This window comes from Canis lupus, chromosome 24, assembly GCF_003254725.2.
Source record: "Canis lupus dingo isolate Sandy chromosome 24, ASM325472v2, whole genome shotgun sequence".
Classification (NCBI taxonomy): Eukaryota; Metazoa; Chordata; class Mammalia; order Carnivora; family Canidae; genus Canis; species Canis lupus.
This window is the reverse complement of record NC_064266.1, coordinates 5693311-5714689: the sequence shown is the minus strand read 5'-3', so window position 1 is coordinate 5714689 and position 21379 is coordinate 5693311. Positions and strand designations below refer to the sequence as shown.

At 43.0% G+C, this 21379-nt stretch overlaps 1 protein-coding gene and 2 long non-coding RNA genes across 3 annotated transcripts in view; 1 reads left to right on the top strand and 2 right to left on the bottom strand.

The window, feature by feature from the left end:
• The window catches only part of PCSK2 (proprotein convertase subtilisin/kexin type 2), a 256303-nt gene that overhangs the window by 182625 nt on the left and 52299 nt on the right, over positions 1 to 21379 (top strand). The window contains exon 7 of the mRNA XM_025469250.3: positions 16461 to 16549. Within this exon, the coding sequence (XP_025325035.1) occupies positions 16461 to 16549 (89 nt within the window). The remainder of the gene's footprint in view (positions 1 to 16460; positions 16550 to 21379) is intronic.
• Positions 605 to 17727, bottom strand: LOC112673549 (uncharacterized). Its single transcript, XR_003144863.3, has 3 exons — positions 17563 to 17727; positions 10134 to 10246; positions 605 to 3422 (listed from the first exon to the last, which is right to left on the bottom strand). It is a non-coding gene; the product is annotated as an uncharacterized LOC112673549 (long non-coding RNA).
• LOC112673547 (uncharacterized) lies at positions 18427 to 19759 on the bottom strand. The gene is made up of 2 exons (XR_003144862.2): positions 19611 to 19759; positions 18427 to 18723 (listed from the first exon to the last, which is right to left on the bottom strand). It is a non-coding gene; the product is annotated as an uncharacterized LOC112673547 (long non-coding RNA).

Below are 21379 nucleotides of genomic sequence, written 5' to 3'. Positions count from 1 at the left end.
CTGGGTGGCGCAGTGGTTTAGCGCCTGCCTTTGGCCCGGGGCGTGATCCTGGAGACCCAGGATCGAATCCCATGTCGGGCTCCCGGTGCATGGAGCCTGCTTCTCCCTCTGCCTATGTCTCTGCCTCTCTCTCTCTCTGTGTGTGTGACTATCATAAATAAATAAAAATTAAAAAAAAATAAAAAATAAAATCCTAGATCCTGACGTAACTTAGCAAATAAACCATTTTCAGACACAGGGATGTGAAGTTACCAAATAGATATCACTAAGCCAGGGGTAAGACATAACTGGTAGTGGTGGTTTGGTACATTGTATGGAGAAGGACCAAGAGGAAGTGCCTGGCTTCAGCATGGCTGATTATCAATTGTCCACACAATAGCAGGGCAGTAAGCAATAGATGTGTCACTTGCCTTCTCTCTGCAGCTAGTAGGTACTAAATTAATCTTTGATGGATTGATTCAGGCACAAAAATATAACCAACACAATAGTTCCCACTTGCACCCTGCCACATCCCATTTCCTGAACTCAAACACAACCTCCCCAAGAAAGTCTTCCTGTGGAATATGCCGTAAGAATATTCTTTAAATACACAAATGAGAAAAAAAAAAAAAAAACAGAGATGACTTCTATTTTAAATATTTCCATCTGCAAACTTGTTCTTGAAAGTTTAATTTGAAACTGGCTAAAATCCTCTAACTAGGACTAATCAGGGCTTACTGCAATATAATTCTTCATTGTTAGTGGTGAATATTCCCAAGTGTCCAATTGCCTGAGATACAGTTGAGTCAGGCACATATGATTCTGGCCTGTTCCGAAGCCACAGACACAAGACACAGGACCCACTCTGACCTATAAATGGGGCTTTTCCCAATTATCAAGTCATGCTTGAAGATCCTCATCTGCCATGGTTTGTTTACAAAGACTGGATGGTACCAGTTCAAATCATGGTCTCTCAAACCATAATTACTATTGTCAACACTTATGGAAAGAAGGTGGCTCAAGGTTCAAGCCCATAGCACTAGGAGGATCTGTGGTCCAAAAGGTTGGGTCTGTCCTGGAGATAATTCCTTCTTGGCACAAGGAGAAGTTGAATATAGCACCTTCCCGTAAGTGTAGGATATGTTTATTAAAATTCCCTCTGGGTGAAATATTTGCCTAGTATTTTCTTCAGTATAATGTGCGGCTCAGGACAGGAGGAAGGAAAGGAGAATGAGTAGGGGAATATCGAAAGTAATATTATCATGGGTTAATAATTGTTAAAGCCTAGGATGAGTACATGAGATTTCACTTTACTTTTGTATATCTCTGATTTTTCCCACAGTAAGAAGTACATTTAAAAAGCATAGGGCATAATTTAGTTGGATATTTATGAAACTATCAGTGTTGGTGTGCAGGCTTCTGAGGAGCTTGCAAAATGTCCTATGAGTGGAGACAGATGCCCAAATCACCACAATGCTAAGCACAGCCAGTGCTAAAATAACACAAGGAAAGCTAACACCTATTGAGTGGTTGCTATGTTAAGGCACTGTTTTAAGTGCTTTGCATGTATCCATTCAATTAATTCTCATAATAACCCTTTGAAATAGCTATTATCAGGATTGTATCCATTTTGAAAATGGAGGTACAGAAAGGCTAAGTAACTTGTGTAAGGTCACACAGCTAATAAGTGGCAGAGACAGGATTTGACACCAGTGAGGGGGTCATTGCATGAATTGCCTCATAACAAAGATGCCTTGGAGAGCATGGAGAAATGAAAAAGTATCCCTGGCTGGAGAAGCTGAGAGAGGCTTCCCTGAAGAGATGGCATTTGGTCTAGGATTTGAATGAAGGGTAACTGCTGGAGTTAAGGGGTATATTTAGGTGAAGGAGAGGAGGCAGGAGGTGCAGACATGTTTAGGAGGTAGCCTGGACACCTGGTCTGGGAGTTAGACTCTAGGTCAGGGGCAGAATTCTAAGAAGGCTTCAAGGAAGAGGTGTGCATGAAAGGTTTATCCAGGTCACTAGGAGAAAGGAAGAGAGATTTTTGTGATTGGGTCAGAAACTGGACCCAAGGCATAGATGAGGACTTTTCTCCCATTGCACCCAAGGAACGTTGTTACCCGGAGGCTCTGCGAGTCTTGAGCCCAGCACCTGCCTTTGGCAGGAGCTGTGCTTACTGCCAATCCAGCATGAGCCTCTGGCCACCTGTGTTGCCTCCAAGGCATGCCAGTTTCTTCAGGTGTTCTCCTCTGGGCATGGGTAACAAATCCGACATTCATCTCTGCCCAGCAGACTGAAGACTCTTGAGAAATGCTAGTTTCAGCACACTCTGAAACTCCGGTAAAGGGCTGATGGATGTTGACCAGCAAAGAGCTTGCTGCTGTTGGTGGAATAACCACACTGGTGGCCTCACAGGCAGCTTAGAACTGGGCAGGAAAATGCAGTGGCTCTCCATCATGGGCTTCACATTGCTATGGGAAATAGAAAATAAAATGCCCTGCAAGGGGCACTCTCCAGCAAGCAAGGAAAGTGTTCTCCTGGTTGGGAAACCAACTTTAATAGCCGAGTGTCTCTTCTGGGCTCTCTTCATGCTTAAAAAATGAGCCTATCATCCCCTCAGTACTTCTTTGTTAACTTGTTTTCCTGCAAGTGCACTTTTTTTCAAGAACATATGCAAAACTCCCAGCCAAGGACTGTCTATGAAAGCAAACTTCATGCATATGCAGAACTGCTTTTAGGGGATATGTATATTAGAATTTCTTGCCTTGTGCTTAATTTGATTTTTTTAGGATTATTCCTTTTAAGCAGAGCAAGTGGGTTTATTCTACTGTGAACCATTTAATAATTATATGCAATATCTGAGCTCCAGGGATATATTTGAAACACAGTCGAGAAATTTGTAAAGGAAGTATACTTTCCTCCTAGCTTGCAATCAGAGAAATACAAACTTCCAAGCAAGACAATAATATATTAGTAGTGGTAACCTAATTTGCAAAAAAGTAGAAAATAATCCACATTTAGTGAACATCAATAATATGCAAAACAGATATAACCAATTTCCTGTGTAGTATCAGGATCTAGCATTACATGTTTTTCCTTGCTGGCATTCAATACATATTGATTGGCTGGTTGATGGATGGGTAGCATACCTTCTCAGCCATGCCAACATGTTGAGTGGCCTTGACACCTGTCCATTTTAGAGTAGCCTGCTTCTTCCAAGTTTTGCAGCCCACGCTTTGTCAATAATCTCCCAGCCTTGCTAGGTTTTAGGTCAATGTTTGGTGATGCATCGCAGATCTGTATTCCATTACTGTGCTGCTGTCCATAAAAATCCCTCTTGCATAGCATTTCTTTGACAAGCGTTCACCACTGAAATGTCATCCCTGCCATCGGCAGAATTTATGGAGCATCACAACGGTGTCGCACGCTTTCTCTCATAAGCCCTAAAGAGTAAGAGATTCTGGATTAGAGGCAATTCCTGACCACAAAGAGTTTACTATAAATCCAAGAAGGGAGAAACATTTATTGCTCAAGTAACCAAAATGGGGGTGAGGGGAGGAAGGAAGATAAACAGATGCCAAGAAACATGGATCTCTGCATGACCTCATTTGATTGATAGTATTAGTTAAACCTTCAAATAAGAAAGATTTTCAGTGGTTAACTTTTTTTCTTATTAAAAGTCATATTTCATCTTGAAGAACGCTATGTGACAGGCCAAAAAGGAACCTGTGAGAAAAACGGCCATTTCTGGTTGGATATTTGCACGTTGATGGAAACTGATACTTTACCCTGGTGACACCTAATGGTTTAGAAATAGACGAACATCTTTCCCTCCTGTCTTTATGAACTAATTCTGAAATCACCTCCTGGCTAATCAAATTCAAACTGTTTTCAAATACCTAATCTAACTTTTTCTTTCATGTGAGCTTTGAGACAACCTTCTAAGTCAATATTAGCTCAAATACTGCAGCTTGCAATCAACTGTCTCTCTACCCAAACTGGAGTACAGTGAAATCCAACATAGTTTAATTTTGTGAGCTGTTGTGAGCTATTGGTGAAATACCACACAGTTGCTTTTTAAAAAGATTTCTGGGGCAGCCCCGGTGGCGCAGCGGTTTAGCGCCTGCCTTCGGCCCAGGGTGTGATCCTGGAGACCTGGGGTTGAGTCCCACGTCAGGCTCCCTGCATGGAGCCTGCTTCTCCCTCTGTGTCTCTACCTCTCTCTCTTTCTCTCTCTCTCTCTCTCTCTCTCTCTCTGTGTCTCTATGAATAAATAAATTTAAAAAAATAAAAATAAATAAAAATAAATAAAAATAAAAAGATTTCTGGTCCCCTACCTGGATTAGACAAGTCTTTATTATTTAAATTTCTCCCCCTCAGCTAAAAGAAATAGACATAACACAGATGTAGGGATTATGGAGAGAATTATATAGACTGTAAAAGAAATCTCTGTAAATTGGTATAGTCATTTCTAGCTTGGAAACTAATGTTATGCATGCTATACGGGGGGGAGGGTTATGGGCCTCAGGTGGCAATAATTCTTTCCTTAAGGGAGAAAATACAGCAGATTATAATGGACAAATGTAGTGTTGGGTTGTTTGGAATAGATTAAGAGATCCCCGAATACTTTTCCCCATCTGTAAAATGGGCCTGAAACTCCATCTAGAAGGTTTGTATGAGGGACTAGAGACACACATACAGAGTACTTGGTTCAGAGCATGACACATGGTAGGCATTCCCTAAATGGTGGCAAATATAATTGTGAAATTCAATGAAGCGTTGTCTCAGGAGCTAAGACAAAGGTTCTAAGTTTATGCCAAACAAGTCAATGGATGACCTCACCCATCTTTCTCAGGCCATTCTATCTCTTATCTGAGCCTTTGACAGAAACTAGAAAGCAGTACTTCAAGGTTGAACTTTCTGGCCAAAGTCTGGTGCCTGTGTTTCTGCACTGTTGATTGAAAGAGCAGTTATTTCCGAAGATAGCTTAAATGCATGAAACAAGGTTGATCTGCTGGGAAGATTGAAGAGCCTAGCATCTGGTGTCAGAAAGATGGAAAGCGGGGATCCCTGGGTGGCGCAGCGGTTTGGCGCCTGCCTTTGGCCCGGGGCACGATCCTGGAGACCCGGGATCAAATCCCACGTCGGGCTCCCAGTGCATGGAGCCTGCTTCTCCCTCTGCCTGTGTCTCTGCCTCTCTCTCTCTCTCTCTCTGTGACTATCATAAATAAATAAAAGTTAAAAAAAATTTAAAAAAAAAAAAAAAAAAAAAAAAAAAGAAAGATGGAAAGCCTCTTCACTTCTCCAGAAAGTACTGGATGCTTACCAGAAGACTTGGAGTTTTCCCCAGAAGCAGCTGTACATGCTCACCTATGCAAACCTTTGGGCTTACCCCTGCAGATAGCACTGAACATGAGCCAGGAAACATAACTGATCTCTGCATTTCAGTTCTAATCTATCTAACATTAAAGTATCTTTCTTCGAAGACATGGCTGAAAAGACTGTAGCTAGCTTCTATAGAGCTCTGTTTGTGTAAGAATCTGTAGACCTAGGGAGACTGGAATCTAAAGCCTCATGTCCGTGAACCTGGCCAAGTTGCCCACTATCTTGCTGAATGAATCCACTTATCTTCACTATCTCTGTGAATCCAGAGCCCTAAAACACTATAGCCTTGTGGGATATAGAACTAAGGAGTCCATTAAAACAGCCATGGGATCAATAACTAGGAAAGGAGCTCAAAAGAAGAGAAAGAAAAGGAAAAAACCCCTCCAACTCAAAATTAGCCTACAAACTAACATTCCAAAATATCTAAAAAAAAAAAAAAATCAAACACAATTTAAAAATCAAGACATGAATTTATACCAGGTGAAATTAATTTTATGGAGAGTCTTTTTTTTTTTTAAGATTTTATTTACTCATGAAAGACACAGAGGAGAGAGAGATACAGAGACACAGGCAGAGGGAGAAGCAGGCTGCATGCAGGGAGCCTGATGTAGGACTTGATCCCGGGACTCTAGGATCATGCCCCTGGGCCAAATGCAGGCGCTAAACCACTGAGCCACCCAGGGATTCCCGGGAGTCTTTTTTTTTATTAGTTTCAGAGGTAGAATTTAGTGATTCATCAGTTGCATATAACATCCAGTGTTCATAACCTCAAGTGCACTCCTTAATGCCCATCATCCAATTATCCCTTCCTCCACAACTCCCCTCAAGCAAATGTTTGTTTCCTCGAGGTCAGCATCTTTTATGGTTTGAGAGCCTTGAAAAGGACATTAAAGTAAGTTATGTTTAGTTTGCTTAGAGGGGTAAGTGCATGGATAACATCCATTTAAAAAGAAAAATAAATGATAGGGAAACAGGCAAAACTCATGAATATAAGAAGGAACCAATTGCAATTGAGAAATGTAGACTTTGGAATGAAATCCCAAAGAATGTGATAAAAATCTAGCCTGGGTTCAGTTGAAGAGATAATTATTGAATTGAAGATAGCACTGTTTATTAAAAACCTACAGCAAACATTCTTCTTTTTTTGTGGGGGAAAAGTGTAATTGACATACAATGCCACATTAATTCCAGCAGTACAACATAGTGATTCATACATTAAGCTGTGCTCACCATGACAAGGGCAGTCACTATCCATTATAATGAAACATCATTACAATATTATTGACTATATTCCCCATGCTGCACCTTTCATAACCTTGATTTATCCATTCTATAAGTAATCCCCTTTTAATCCCCCTCTTAATCCCTTTCACCTTAATCCCTTTTCCCATCCCCTTCCCCTCTGGTAACCACCAGTTTACAAAACATTATTCTTAATGCTGAAACTTTGATGGCATTCTTTTTAATGCTGGGTGAAATAAGAATGCTGCCTATCATCTCTTTTATTTGATACTATGCCGCATCTCATAGCCAATGAAATAATTATAAATCTAAGAAAAGATACATGAGAATATCAAGGAGAAAATTATAAAATTTAGAAAAGACATAAAAGAAGTCCTGAATGAATGGAGTTGCCTCCTAAATTCATGGATGGGAAGATGGAAAAATATAAAGATATCAAGTTAATCTGTTAATTCAATACAATTTCAACTAAAGTCTCAGTACTATTTTTCCGTGAAACTAGACCAATGATCCCAAAATTGATATGGAATCACAAAGGGCCAAGAATACAATAAGACAAAGAAGGAGGAGGAAGAGAATGAGTATGAAGAAAAAATAAAAGAGAAGGTAAAGATGAACCACAATAGCAAGGTGAGGAAATTTTGCCTGCCAAATATCAAAACAGTATAAAACCATAATAATCATGAGAGAGAAGGATGAGCATAGGGAAAGAAAACGAAGACCGAAGAAACAGAATAGAAAACCCAGAAGTAGATTCCCATATAAAAGAATTTTAATAAATGACCAAGATGGCAATAAAAACAATAAAACAGGGATAATGTAAGGTTATTCAATAAATGGTGTTAGTTATTCATAGGGAGAAAATAGGTTTCTTTCTTTCTTTTTCTTTTTTTTTCTTTTTTTGAAAATAGGTTACCACCTCACACACTGAGCATAAATAAATTCTAGGAGAATTATGACCTAAATGTACATTCATCTTTTAGAATTAAAATTAAGAGAGCATCTTTATGATCCTGGGCTAAGGATGGATTTCTTAAACAAGACACTTAACCACAAGGAAAAGGATAAGATTGAGAAAACTAAGTTAAAATTAAACTTTGGTTCAAAATCACAATAAAGTTAAAAGACAAGCCACAGACTAGGAGATACATACAAGGTGTATAAGCAAAAAGAGTTAGTATCCAAAATATATAAAGAACAGCTACAAATCCATGAAAAAAGATAACTCAATAGAAAAAAAATGGACTAAGGTTATATGCAGTTAATTAACAGAACGCCTGAGCTTACTCATGTATGAAAAGATGCCCAACATTCCTAGCAATGAAGAAGTTGCAAAACAGGGGATTCCCTGGATGGCTCAGTGGTTTGGTGCCTGCCTTTGGCCCAGGGCATGGCCCTGGAGTCTCGGATCGAGTCCCGCGTCGGGCTCCCTACATGGAGCCTGCTTCTCCCTCTGCCTGTGTCTCTGCCCCTCTCTCTCTCTCTCTCTCTCTCTCTCTCTGAATGAATAAATAAATAAAATAAAAATCTTTAAAAAAAAAAAAAGAAGTTGCAAAATGAAACAATGAGATACATTTCACAGCATTTGGATCAGCACAAATGGTCAAGTTTGACAATATTAAAGTTGGCACTCTCCCACTCAGCAAGAGATAATATATATCCAAAAAGCCTGTTTTCACCCTTACATACACACCCCAGAGAAACTGTCACACATGTGCACAAAGTAATAATGTACAAAATGTTTCTTTTCAAATTATTTGTAATAGCAAGCAAATTGCAAACAACCTACATGCCAATCACTAGGAGTATGATGAGTAAACCACAGCATACTTATAAATGAACTACTGCACAACACCACATCACAGCACTAAAAATGAATGCACCAGAAGTTATGAATGAACCTCAGAAATTCAAGTGAAAAACACAAATTTAAAAGAGATTATATACTGTGAAACATTTATATAGAACTTGAAAACGAGCAAGTAGTGGCATATATGCTTATGTATATCTGATTATAAAGTAATTGTATTAAAAAAATGCACATACATTCCAAGCATCAGCTTAGTAGAGTGGTCGCTTCTGAGGAAGCAAAGAGAGATATGGCCTCAGGGAGGGCTTTGATTGTATTGGTAAAGAGTTATTCCCTTAAAATTTTTTTTCCCTTAAAAATTTTTATGCCAATATAAAATGCATGGAATGTACACTTGTTTAAAGATTCCTGTGGTCATGTGAATATGCAGGATGCCTAGACTAGTAATGCATAGAAATACACACTTTGCTTTGCTCAGGAAGGTGAGGATTAGGCCGGAGATCATAACTGTACTACATATTTGCCCTGCCATTTAGTTTTGTATGACCAGAGTCTCCATGACAATAAGGGTATATGTTCTTCATTCTACCTATCCTTTTCTTCCCTCAAGGGTTAATTTTCTTCAAGACATATGCTTTAAAGTTTAAAGCTATATGGTCTATAATAGAATGAAAGTAGGCACATGGTCAAAAGAGATTTAATTTACCCTCATGGGTAAAATGATGGTATCTTAAGAGGATATTATATCACCAAGTCTTCCTGACCCTATGCTCTAAATGTCTCTTGAATCAATTTCCTATATTCTCTGCACACTGCTGCTGCCCTAGTTTTCCCTCTTACCATCACAGCAATGGCTTTGTCTCCTGCTCTCCCTGAAAACCAACTACCATTTTGTTAATTATATTATGTGTGATAATGGCTTTGTGGTTATTTAGGATACTCTCATTCTTTTAGAGATATATAAGCAGTTTTGGGAAAAAAAATCTGTATTTTTCTTTAAGTTGATTTGCAAAAAAAGCTTAATCAAATATGGCATAGTATTATTTGTACATATATGCACAGAACTAAGGAATAAAAACAACCAGATGTCTATCAGTAGATGATCTATTCGATAAACTACAGTATACTCACAAAAAAAATCTAAAGTATGGGAAACATTTGGCTTTGAAAGAGTTGGGTGGTGGCCATATGAGATTCATCGTGTTATTCATTGAATTTGTTGGTATTTTTAAAATAATAATAATAATAATAATAATAAACTGAGCCAAAATAGAAATATCAAAATGTCAGCCAGGCCCAGTGCTGTTAACAGAAACTTTTCTACACACCAGCCAAAGAGTGTGCATTAAATCTGCCAATGCCCAAAGGCCCTCTCACCCACCAAACAACCCTGAGAACTAGGGACAGAATAAGAGATCAAACAAGACAGACTTTTTTTTCTATTCTTCAAGGCTGGTCTTGTCCGATGTTCATCACCCCCACATCCTTGTTGTCACCCAAACATCTCTTTGGTATTGATGGCACCCTTCAAATTCACTTATTTCACTTACTATTTGAATTTCTTCTTCTAGAGACAATCTCGAGCAGCTACTAACATGAACCATTCAATAAGAATAAAATTAAAGTGCGCTAGTTCAGGTTATGCCAGCAGCTGTAACAAATACTTCCCCAAATCTTAGTGGCTTAACACAATAAAACTAATTTATCATTTGCCTACCAGCTCCTCCGTGTATTCCTCGTGGAATGGCTCCCCTCCAAGGGGTGATCCAGGGATGTGGGCATCTTCCATCTGTAATACTCGTTTCTAGAGTTACCATGCTTGTCCACAAGCTGCAAGAGGGGAAAGAGCACAGATAAGCAGTCATGAGCAGTTTTTATGCCCTGAAGCAGCATACATCCCATGTGCCCACATTGCATTAGCATCATTCAGTCACATGGCTGCATGCCAGTGCAAGAGAGCCTGAGAAAAGGAGCTAACCTGGATCCCAGGAAGAAGAGAAAATGAGCTTGGTGATCAGTTAGCATTTTCTGCCACCAACAAAAATCATGTTGCAAAGTAACAGACAATGTTGTACCAGAAAACTTGGAGTAATGGTACTAATAAATGAGTGAGCTAAAAACCAGTGAAAACTGGTTAAGTTACTTTTTGTAGTAGTCAGGGTCCTCCAGAGAAATAGAACCAGTAGGATATGTATACAGAAAGAGATTTATTATAGAGAATTGGCTCATGCAATGATGGAGGCTGGCAAGTCCAAAATCTGTAGGGTGGGTTGGCAAGCTGGAGACCCAGGACAGCCAGTGTTCCAGGTCAAGTCCAAAGGCAGTCTGCTGAAGAATTCTCTCTTTGCCAGGAAGGCCACTCTTTTTGTTCTGTTTAGGCCTTCAACTGATTGGATGAGGCCCACCCATATTATAGGGGACAATCTGCTTTACTCAAAGTCAACCAATCTTCTCCAAAACACTGACACAGAAACACCCAGAATAATGTTTGACCAAATATCTGAGCACCCCTTGGCCCTGCCAAGTTGACACATAAAATTGACCATCATGCTTGTTATCTGCAGCTTTCTGTTAGCCAGGAATAGATGATAGTCAAGGGGCATGGGTAAGAGCAGGGGTTTGGAAGCAGCAGCCTTGAGTCCGATTTCTGGTTCTGCCTCCTGAGTGAAAAGTGGCCCCTTATCCATATGCCTCAGACTCCTCTCCTTTATAAAGGGGGCACTGATAGTTCATATGAGGAGTAAATATAAAAACGTGTGTACCTCTCTCAGCACAGTGCCCAGCCTGTGGTAGGTATAAATAAATGAGAGTTGTTGCATTTGCCTACAGTCAGTATATCCTATAGTTTGCCTTGAATGGAGTACATATAGTACATGCTTTTGGCTAGAATGGGCCAGAGGGATGACCGAATCACTCTAGTGAAAGGCCAACAAAGTCAAAAGAAGGGGCGTGCCTGGACTGTCTCTCTGGAGATCTCCAGGGTCGAGGCAGTGCCTCAGGTGCTTACTTAGACACCTCCATGGCCACTGCAGCTGACTGAGGAAGCCCCAGTACAATCATCATCATAGTCCAGATTTGAAGCCCAGTCCCGCATGAGTTAACCATGGATTGTCCCTCTTGCCTTGTTTGTCCACTGTATGTATGAGTTACCCATTACCAAATAATGTCACATAACAAATCATCCCAAAATTTAGTATCTTAAAACAGTATGCACTGAGTATTGCTCACAGATCTGTAGGCCAATTGGGCAGTTGTGCTGATCTGGACCTGGCTCAGGTTGGGACTGGGCTCACCCATGCATCCGTGGTCAGTTGGCAAACTGGCTAGGGACTGACTGGTTTAGGATGACCTCTCTCACATGTCTGGAGGGCAGTGGGCTGCCAGCCAGGGTACCAGGGGTAATGGGCTGCTTGGCTTTCACCATTCAATAAACTTGCCTAGGCTTGTCCACATGGCACCTAGGCAGGATGTCAAGAGAGGAGAAGCTGCAAGTCCTCTGGAGGGGTAAGCTCCTCATTTCCACCACCTTCTTTTGGCCACAGCACATCACATGTCCAGCCAGATTCAAGAGAGGAGAGAAATGTACTTCACCTCTTCATGGAAGGAGCAAGAAAATCACATTGCCAAGGACATGGCCCCGGGAGGGTCAGGGGTTGGGGCCATTTTGGCAATGCAACACGTCTGTGACTCCTGCCGCTTGCTTCCCTCCCACTGACCTTAGTTAAAAGGAGGCTGGTTGAGCAACTGACATTTGTTCCTCACCCCCTATAGCTCTACATCTGACAGTCTTAGGTTTTATTCTAGAGGCAGGAGAGAGCTATTGAACATTTTTTTAAAAGATTTTATTTATTCAGGAGAGACAGAGAGAGAGAGAGAGAGAGAGAGAGGCAGAGGGAGAAGCAGGCTCCATGCAGGGAGCCTGACTCGGAACTCAATCCTGGATTCCGGGATCATGACCTGAGCCAAAGGCAAACGCTTAACAACTGAGCCACCCAGGCACCGCACTACTGAATATTCTTAAGAAAGCAAGGAGGCCAAATGAAAATGGATTTGGAAAAAGAGTTTCCTGACATTCAAGGAGCAGGCACATTTGTCTGAAACAGTCAGGAAGGTAGGAGAGAGGGAAAGGTATTCGAGGCTATGAAAACAGAGCCTATGAAGGCCCAGGGGTGTGTGTGGAAAGACCTGGTATCCTGAACAATGATGGGGTAGCCACTCATTGTTTATAATTAATCAGTGTTGCCTTAGCAATAAAATGTTTCTTCCCACATGTTACTCTGGATAGCCCACAACATTTGCCTTCCCAATTAAAGGCCAAAATTCAGAAGCATTCAGCACCTTTAATTTGCCCAAGCCAGTTGACTCGCATGCATCCTCTGGCCTTTGGTGAGCAGTTTGCAAGCATTGCTGGGAGTGTAGTGGGGTAGTTCAGTAACTGAGTGTTGGTCTCAGATCTGGCCCAGCCACCTTCTCACTGTGCGCCTTTGGGCCAGCACCTCCTGAGATTCAACTCTGACATCTGTAAAATGGGGCGGTACCTTCTCATAACCCTCCTGAGAGGATGAAAGGGGGTGAGGCGAGAAAGGCATTGAGCTTACTATCTGGTGGTGCAGAACTGCCAAGGATGTGGCAGATAGATATTCATTTTCCCATCTCCTTTATCACCTAGACCAGGGCTCCACTTGTCATGCAGCCTCCATCAGTACATCCGTGTTCTTCTCAGGTGCTGGCCAAAGTATTGACTCTCCCAGGCCAGGCTTACTTGCATATTTCAGGTCTTGGAGAGATTTTGACAGGGCAGATTATTAAATAATAAGGAAATTAGTGCTCAGCCAAATTAGACAGGGCATTGATTTTTTAAATCTTTTATTTAAATATTTATTTGTTCAGCATGAACCAGACAGCATGCAAGCCAGCCAAATTTAATCAATATCCATTAAAGTTCCATTTTAAAATATATGCATACATACATGTAGAGTAAATGTGTATTTTACATCTGCTACGTACTTTATGTAAGTATATATTTAAATATATAGTATATGGATTATATAGAATGTATAAGTATATATTACCTATAACTTTATAAGTACATAACTATACACTGAAATAAGTACATCAGAAGTATATCTATGAATCAAGATAAATATATAAAGCGTATATATTTCATTATATGTACATACACACACATACATAAATACACCTACACACGTGTGTGTGCTTCTGTGCTGTTTTTCAGAACTTATTTGGCCCTTCCTTCAGCATCTGGAATAAGGCAGGCTGTGAAAGCCAGATCCATGGTAGACTCTCCCATCAAGTTAAGCCATAACTGAGCACCTTCTCAAAAATCTCGAATGTAATCCATAGAAAACTTAAAGACAAGTAGATAGAAAACTTTATTTTCACAGATATTTTACTATAAGGGCCGTCTCTGCAGTAACCATGAGGTTTACTTGGACCCAATGTATACATTTGTCCAAAGGGGATTTGGAGCCCATGAGATATATAGCTTTTTTAGAGGCAGGATTTACTTCTGCTCATATCAAAGGAAAAAATAATAATATTTCTTTTCTCCCCTCCCCCATCCTTGGGTGTGGATTTTTTTAAGAGCCCGTGCGATCAATTGCTTTGGTTGCCCCAAGAGGAGGTTGCAAAGAGTACACTAGACAGTGATGCAGAAGTTTAATCTCCTAGGGCCATACAGCCAATAAGCCCCTCCACCCTACGTTTCCTTATGTATGCCATAGTTGGAATAGCGGTGGAAAAGTCAACCCTCACCACCCATCTCTTCGGCAGGCTGTGCTGACACTATTCCCGCACGCTGAGTAATGTGATCCATTATCCTTTAGATAATGCTTCCTGGACTGTTAGAATAGACTTTTGGGGATTGGGGCCAGTTGTTTCAAATGACTTGTACCATCAGAACCTCCCATATCGTGAATGCTGTTTAGGGTTAAAGCACAGCATTCTGATTGACTCAGAGTTTATACTTGTTTCAGTTCTCTACTGTGACTTAACAAACTACCCCAAAACATAGAGCCCTAAGAAAGAACAAACATTTGGGCACAGACTGTAAGCTGGGTAGGGACAGCCTGTCTCTCTCCACCTGCCACTTACTGGAGTGATCTAGGTAGGTCAGGAGGAGGATGGTTCACCCCTCACATGTCGAGGAGCCTCACTGGAGATGGAAATTCCAGTCTCTCTCTCCCCACATGGTCTTGTCCATTTGAGGTTACCCCAAACTCTCCTACGTGCCCAGTAGAGGCGAGCAGAGCTGCCTGCTCTCTTAAGAAATGATACAATAATCTTTCCACTGCATTCTATGGGTCAAAGCAAGTCACCAAGCCAGCTCAATTCAAGAAGAGAGGAAATGTGCACAGGAAGGATAGAAGTGTTTAGAATCCTTTGGTTGAAGGCAGGAGAGAGCAAACAAAAGGGAGAAAATTAATGGTGTCTGTTGCAGATAACAGTCTAGAAGTCTTGCTCAGAATCCTAAGGCTGGGAAAACCTTGGAAAGATTATTGAATAAATGCCCAGGGTTCTTAATCTGGTCAGCCTCAAAAGTTCTTTGAACCCCTTGAAACTGCATGCAAAATGTTGCCAGTGTATGTTTTCTTATTCCTGGGGGAAGGGAGGAATCCACAGCATCCCATATGCCCTTGAAAGAGGCTATATTCCAAAAAAGGTAAGTAACCATTATTCCAGAACTGAAAGGCAGCATTGCATGCCTGTGTAGAGAACCAGGCTTGAAAATAATCAGTAGCTCACAATTCTAGTGCTTAAAAAAAAAAAAATTCAGAAGTGCTCTAACCAGCACAAACCTGTCATAACGTACTCGGTTTTCACTGGAAACCTCTAAGTGTATTTTCTGCAGGAGATACTAAAAACTTTAAAAATCAAACTTCAAGGGTGAAAATGCTCTGAGAAGCTTCTTTATTGTAGAAACAAGTCAAGGTGAAGACGACAGCTAGGAGAGGCTGAAGAAAGGAGATACACAGGAAGTGTGTGTGGGCCTTGCGCTTGAGGTCGTTCTGGAATGTTGGTGAGGTCCAGAGTCAATTGCCAAGAAAGAACTCTTGAGAGGTCTTTGGTGCAAAAATGGGATTTTATTTATTTATTTTAAAAATATATTTTATTTATTTATTCATGAGAGACACACAGAGAGAGGCAGAGACATAGGCAGAGGGAGAAGCAGGGTCCCTGTGGGGAGCCCGATGCGGGACTCCATCGGAAGACCCCTAGATCAAGACGTGAAATGAAGGCAGACGCTCAACCACTGAGCCACCCAGATGCCCCGCAAAATGGGATTTTATTAAAGCTTGGAGACAGGACCCGTGGGCAGAAAAGTGCTGGATTACAAGCCTGAGAACTGACTGATTATAAATTTGGGAGTTGGGGAGATTTTCAAAAGGACTTTCACATGCAAAAGAGGACCTAAAAGGTACTGGAAGTCTTGCCACCGTCAAGCTCAAGTTGTTTTTCCCTCTAGCAAAACATTAACTTTAAGATAGTTGGGAGTTTCCTGGAGGGAGGTTATACTCTGCCTGCCTCAAGTACCGGTCAGTGGGCTGCAGGTTGTAGGACATTTAGTTTTACCTGCATTTCCTTTTGCCTTTGTTTTTCACCGCACTGTGGAGGGAAGGGTGATATTAGGGCTCCAGGAAATCCAATCTAGGGGTCTCTGGGAGTTAGGCTACCGATAAGAACGCTTTTTCATGTAAATCACTAAGCCTTTTGTAAACTGAGGGAGACTCAGGTCCTGCCGACTGGGATTTCCCAGAGTTAACCATTTGATTTTTTCTTCTTTTAGCTTCTGGGCAGCCTGGAGTGCGTGAGGAAGGTCGCACACATCCCACCTGGGAGGGGGGGTGGGTTGCGGAGTGTCAGCTTGTGCTTTGCCCTCAGCTTGCCTTCTGCTCCCCCCTCGTGCCCACTGGGGCTAGCTAGATCAGTGAGAAGAACCAAACTGCTTCCAGTTGACACAATTTAAGGAACCTCCGTGAAAGTCCTGACGCCCTGTCAAACTTGCGTTTGTTTTTCTCCGCAGCCACGGGACCCGATGTGCAGGGGAGGTTTCTGCCGCAGCCAACAACAATATCTGTGGGGTCGGAGTGGCATACAACTCCAAGGTCGCAGGTAAGCTGTCCCTGCCAAACAGCAGGTGCCGTGCGCCAGGAGGCCTGACACTCTGGTCTCCAGCCTGGCAGGGGCCTGGCAAAAATTCCCGCTGGAGCAGCAGAGCTGGGACTAGTAGATTTAGCACGAGGGGGAAAAAATCTATCTGGCAAGATCAAACAGATTTTTTTTTAAATTCGAGAGTGATATAAATACAGAAAACTGCATAGGTCAGGAGCTCAGTGAATTTTCACAAACTGGCCACATCCATGTAAACCATCAAGAAACACAAAAAACGTTACCAGCACCCCAAAGCCTTCCCCACGTCCAGTTAATGCCCATATACACCAGAATAAGCACGGTCCTGATTTCCAACAACAAATAGTGGTAATTACCAGCTTTTAAATTTTAATATGAATGGAATTGTGCTGACTGTACCCTTTTGTGTTATTATCAGTAACGTTTTAATGAGACTCAAATAAAGATTATAGAATATAAAAAGATGTGTACAAATTATTGTAAACATAATTCAGAACTCTTTAAAAAAAAAGGTTTTTTTTTCTTTTTTCTTTTTTTACACTGTGCATCTCCTCTCTAAGGAAATTTATTCTACCTAAAACCTTTGTATGAAGTTCCACAGGAAGGATATTTAACAATTTCACCTTTACCCGGAGCTTTAGAAATGAGGGTGGCAGATAACTAGAAATTTAGAAACCAACATCCCCCTCTCCAAAAAAGAGCGGGAGAGAGAATGAGAGGGGTTCCTAAGCTGTCAACAACATGCTGAAGAGTGGAGTGGCTCCTGGCACAGTCCAAGTTTTGCATTAAATTGGATCTTAATTTATTCAAAGCTGAGTCACTCAAACTTGTTTTTCTTTTTTTACAACTGTCTTGATATTTTTTCCCTAGCAATTTAATGGAACCATAAACACACTTTGTGCTGACACTTGCATTTCTAGGACCTAAATAAAGCTAGAGCCACCTATACAAACCTACCCCCAACCTCTTTCAACACTTTTCGCTGGGAGGCTTACCTCAGCTCAGTGCCGAATTTCACAAAAGAACACATCTGGAGAGTCTGCAATGCAAATAGGAGAAGCGTTGCCCTTTGGGTTTCTGCTCTCTTTACTTTGTGTGCATTTAAAATGCTGGCATTAAAGTGTCAGAAGCCATTATGAGCTCCGGGGAAAGAATAACTCCCAGTTAATAATTTATAATCCAGGCTCGGACCTTGGGTGGTATCTGAGGTGAGGTAGCTTTTCCATTCACAGGGTAAATTGGAAGCAAATGAAATTTCATTTTTTTTAAGATTTTATTTATTTATTCACGATAGACCTAGAGAGAGAGAGAGACAGAGGCAGAGACCCAGGCAGAGGGAGAAGCAGGCTCCATGCCAGGAGCCTGACGTGGGACTTGATCCCGGGGCCCCAGGATCATGCCCCGGGCCAAAGGCAAGCACCAAACCTCTGAGCCACCCAGGGATCCGCAAATGAAATTTCAAACCTGGATTTCCCATTCACAGTGATTGTCTTCAAAATAATTTGGATCTCAAAGTATAGTTTCAAAATGCCTTTGGAGCTGGAAGTAACTGGGTTTCTTTTTAACAAGGGATTTTTTTTGCGGGGGGAGGGGGGGATGTGGGGGGTGGCGGTGTACAAGGGATTCTTAGAACTACTGCCTTGCAAAATTGAGTTAGGCTCAGCTCAAGGCATTAGGAGGGTTTACTGGTTTACTTTCTCCATCTGCCTTCTATCTTTTTCTTTATTGTTGCACTTTGAAAACATCTGAGCAGCTCATCAAATGTACCTAACTTTCCTGTTCTTTTCATTTGAACTCCCTAAAACAGAACCGTGAGACAAGGATTTGAGTGTGTTAAGCTAAGAAATGAGAGAGCCAGATTATTTTGCCAGCAAAATGGGTTTATTCAGGACAACAGAGAATTATAATTCAGGACATTGCAAGCTGACAAAACCACAGGCAAGTCCCACAAAGCTGAGGAATGTTCTTTTGGAGGAAGTTGAGAGGCCTTGCTTTGAAGGAAAGTCCAGTGGAGAAAAGCGGGAGCTCAGGGTGATGGTGTTTCTCCTTGGCTGGTCTGCAGAGGTAGTGGATTTCTTGCGGGAGATGCGAAGTCCATCTTCTCCAGCTGGGGCCAGAAATTATTGATCCTTTCCTGTTGACGACGCTACTGAGATCTGTAAGGGACAGGTCTTCCTGTAACTGCTAGTGAGTGATGGGGCTCCCCCTTCTGGACTCCCGATTCCATTTTAGTGAAGTTTCCCTTCATAATTTTGACGGGAGCAAGGAGTTTCTTTGGGAGGGAAAGAGGAAGAAAGACGGCGAAGGGAGGGAAGCCAGCAAAGGTGTGCAGAGGAGCTGGTTGCTCGCGTGCACAGGCTGGGCTCGGAGGGACCGTGGGGACACCCCTCAGGTGACGACGCTGGGGCGTGGATCCGCCAACCCCATCCCCCATCCTGGACCTCAGCACCCCGTCCAGCCTGGCGCTCACCGGGCTGGAGCAGAAATCCCAGGCGCACGGAGGGCGCACCCCAGGCAAAGGCACCCGCACAGGGCAGCGGGGCCAGGCAGGTGCGGCCCAAGAACTCGGCCTCACCTGCGGACTGACTCCCAGTCCCAGAGGCAAGTGGGTGCGGCCCGGTCACTCAAAGGCGTGACCTGGCGGGAGCCCGGGTCTCGCCGCAGCGCCCTGGGGTTCCCGAAACTGCCCAGCGCCGCTGGGAGGCCTGCCCCGCCCCACGAAGCCTCCGCGCGCAGGAGCCCCCTTCGCCGCCGCCGCAGCCCGCTGTGCGCCCCCGTGGGCCCCGCTGGGGCGCCCGCAGAGGAGTGGTGCCCGCCGTCCTGCGCCCGCAGCGTGGTGCCCGCAGAGGAGTGATGCCCGCAGCGTGGTGCCCGCAGCGTGATGCCCTCAGCGCGGTGCCCCCCCCCCCCGTCCTGCGCCCGCTGGCTCGTCCCGCGACCCCCGGGCCTCCCCGGAGCAGCGCAAGGAGTTCCCCGGGAGGAAGCTCTAGACTGTCAACCGGGAGTTACAAGGAAAGCGGAATTTCAGCCTCGTGGATCTTACACTTTGAAGGGAAAGGGTTTGTTCCTTCCGGCTGCAATCCCAAAAGTTGTCTGGTTTTTAGGACTAAAGGAGCCGCGCGCTCCCAGAGAACGTCCTTTGGCGGTGTCTGCGCTGGGGTGTCTCGGGCGCCACCTGGTGGCCGGGGGAGATCATTGCTGATCCCTGGTGTTCGGTTACAGGTCGAGGCGCCAGAGCTCTCCCTGCATCCCGGGCCTCTCTTCAGCCTGTCCTCAAAAAGGGACTGAGGGAAGGTGCTGTGGAATTTTAGTCCAGGAATAGGAAAGTGGAGAGAAGATGATTAAATGAATCCTATGAAGGGAGAGAAGGAAAGTGTCCTACAGCATCTCTTCATCTGCCTGTTAGCCTGTTGGGTTTCTCTTTGATTCGTAAACTTTGCTCATTTTTCCACTAGGCTTCCTTTCTCTTTCTGACTTGCACACCTTCTTGGTATGTCCTAGATCTTGGCTCCTGGTCAGTTACAAACGGCGCAAATACCTTCCCCCCAAACTTTCACATGAGGCCATTAGTCCACCTGGATTCCGCCTATGCGTGTTGTCGTGCTGGTTGGGGACCCAGTTTTATTTTTCTCCAAAGGTGAACCAGTGTCCCTGATAGCATCTGTTCAGTCATCCATCCTGTTCCTTCCATTTGTGGTGCCACCTTCCTCGTATAGTAAGTTCCTGTACATACGTGGTTAGTCCCTGGGTAAATATAATTTAGATAAAACTGCCTAGTAAGTATAAATTAGGAAGCTGTAGCCACACTTCTACCGCTGGGCCTTTGAATCTGCTCTTCCCTCTACCCAGAATACCTTCCCATAGGCTTTACCTGGCCACTGTCTTGAGCCTGTACTTCTCTGGTTCCCCACTGCTTCCTACAACATCACCTCCCAGACTAGCTTCCTCATCCTCGCTTGATAAGGCGTGTGCAGTTTTCTCTTCCCAGCACTAACTGGGAAGACATGACCTGTCAGTTATTGCCCATATTCTTGCGCATGTTGATTTGATCAATATCTTTCTCCTCAGGCAGATGAGTCTCCATGAGGACAGGGGCCATGTCTGTTTTCTCTGACCTCAGCACCTAGAACACCTCAGCACCTAGATCTGGTGCACAGCAGATGCTTGAAGCCTATTTGCTGAGTGCCAGAAAGCAAGGAAGGAATCAAGACAAGGAAGGGTCAGTGATCAGCAAGAGATTAATCATTAAATGAGAGAACGGATGGATGAATGGGGTTGTGAGATTAAGGGCATAAGGATTATAGGACCCAAAGCTGATAGAATTACTGTCAGGAAGCAAAAGCATGTTCTCCTGGCACCATCCCACCTTTGCTACTCTATCTCAATCAAATTAGTTCCAAGGAGACCTGGGCCTTCTCACACCCTCTTACCACTTCCCTCCTTTCCAGTGGCACCATGGTGATGTCCTAAGTTCCAGCACCAACAGGAGAGCTGCCCTAGGGCCCATCAGTAAGGAGAAATAAGGGACTCCTTTGCCCCTACACCCTTGGCTGCTCCAGGCTACCGAGCACTACGACCATGCATCCACCATGTATCTTTCAGGTGTTGTTTGTCTACATAAATAGAGTGTGTAAATCTCCAGGGGCACATCTTTTCCACTTATTCATCAGAATCTTAAAATCTTTGGCCCCAAAGATCCTTTATTTTTTTAAATTTAAACTCAGTTAATTAACATATAATGTATTAGTAGTTTCAGAGGTAGAGTTCAGAGATTCATTAATCTTGTATAACACCCAGTGCTCATTATATTGC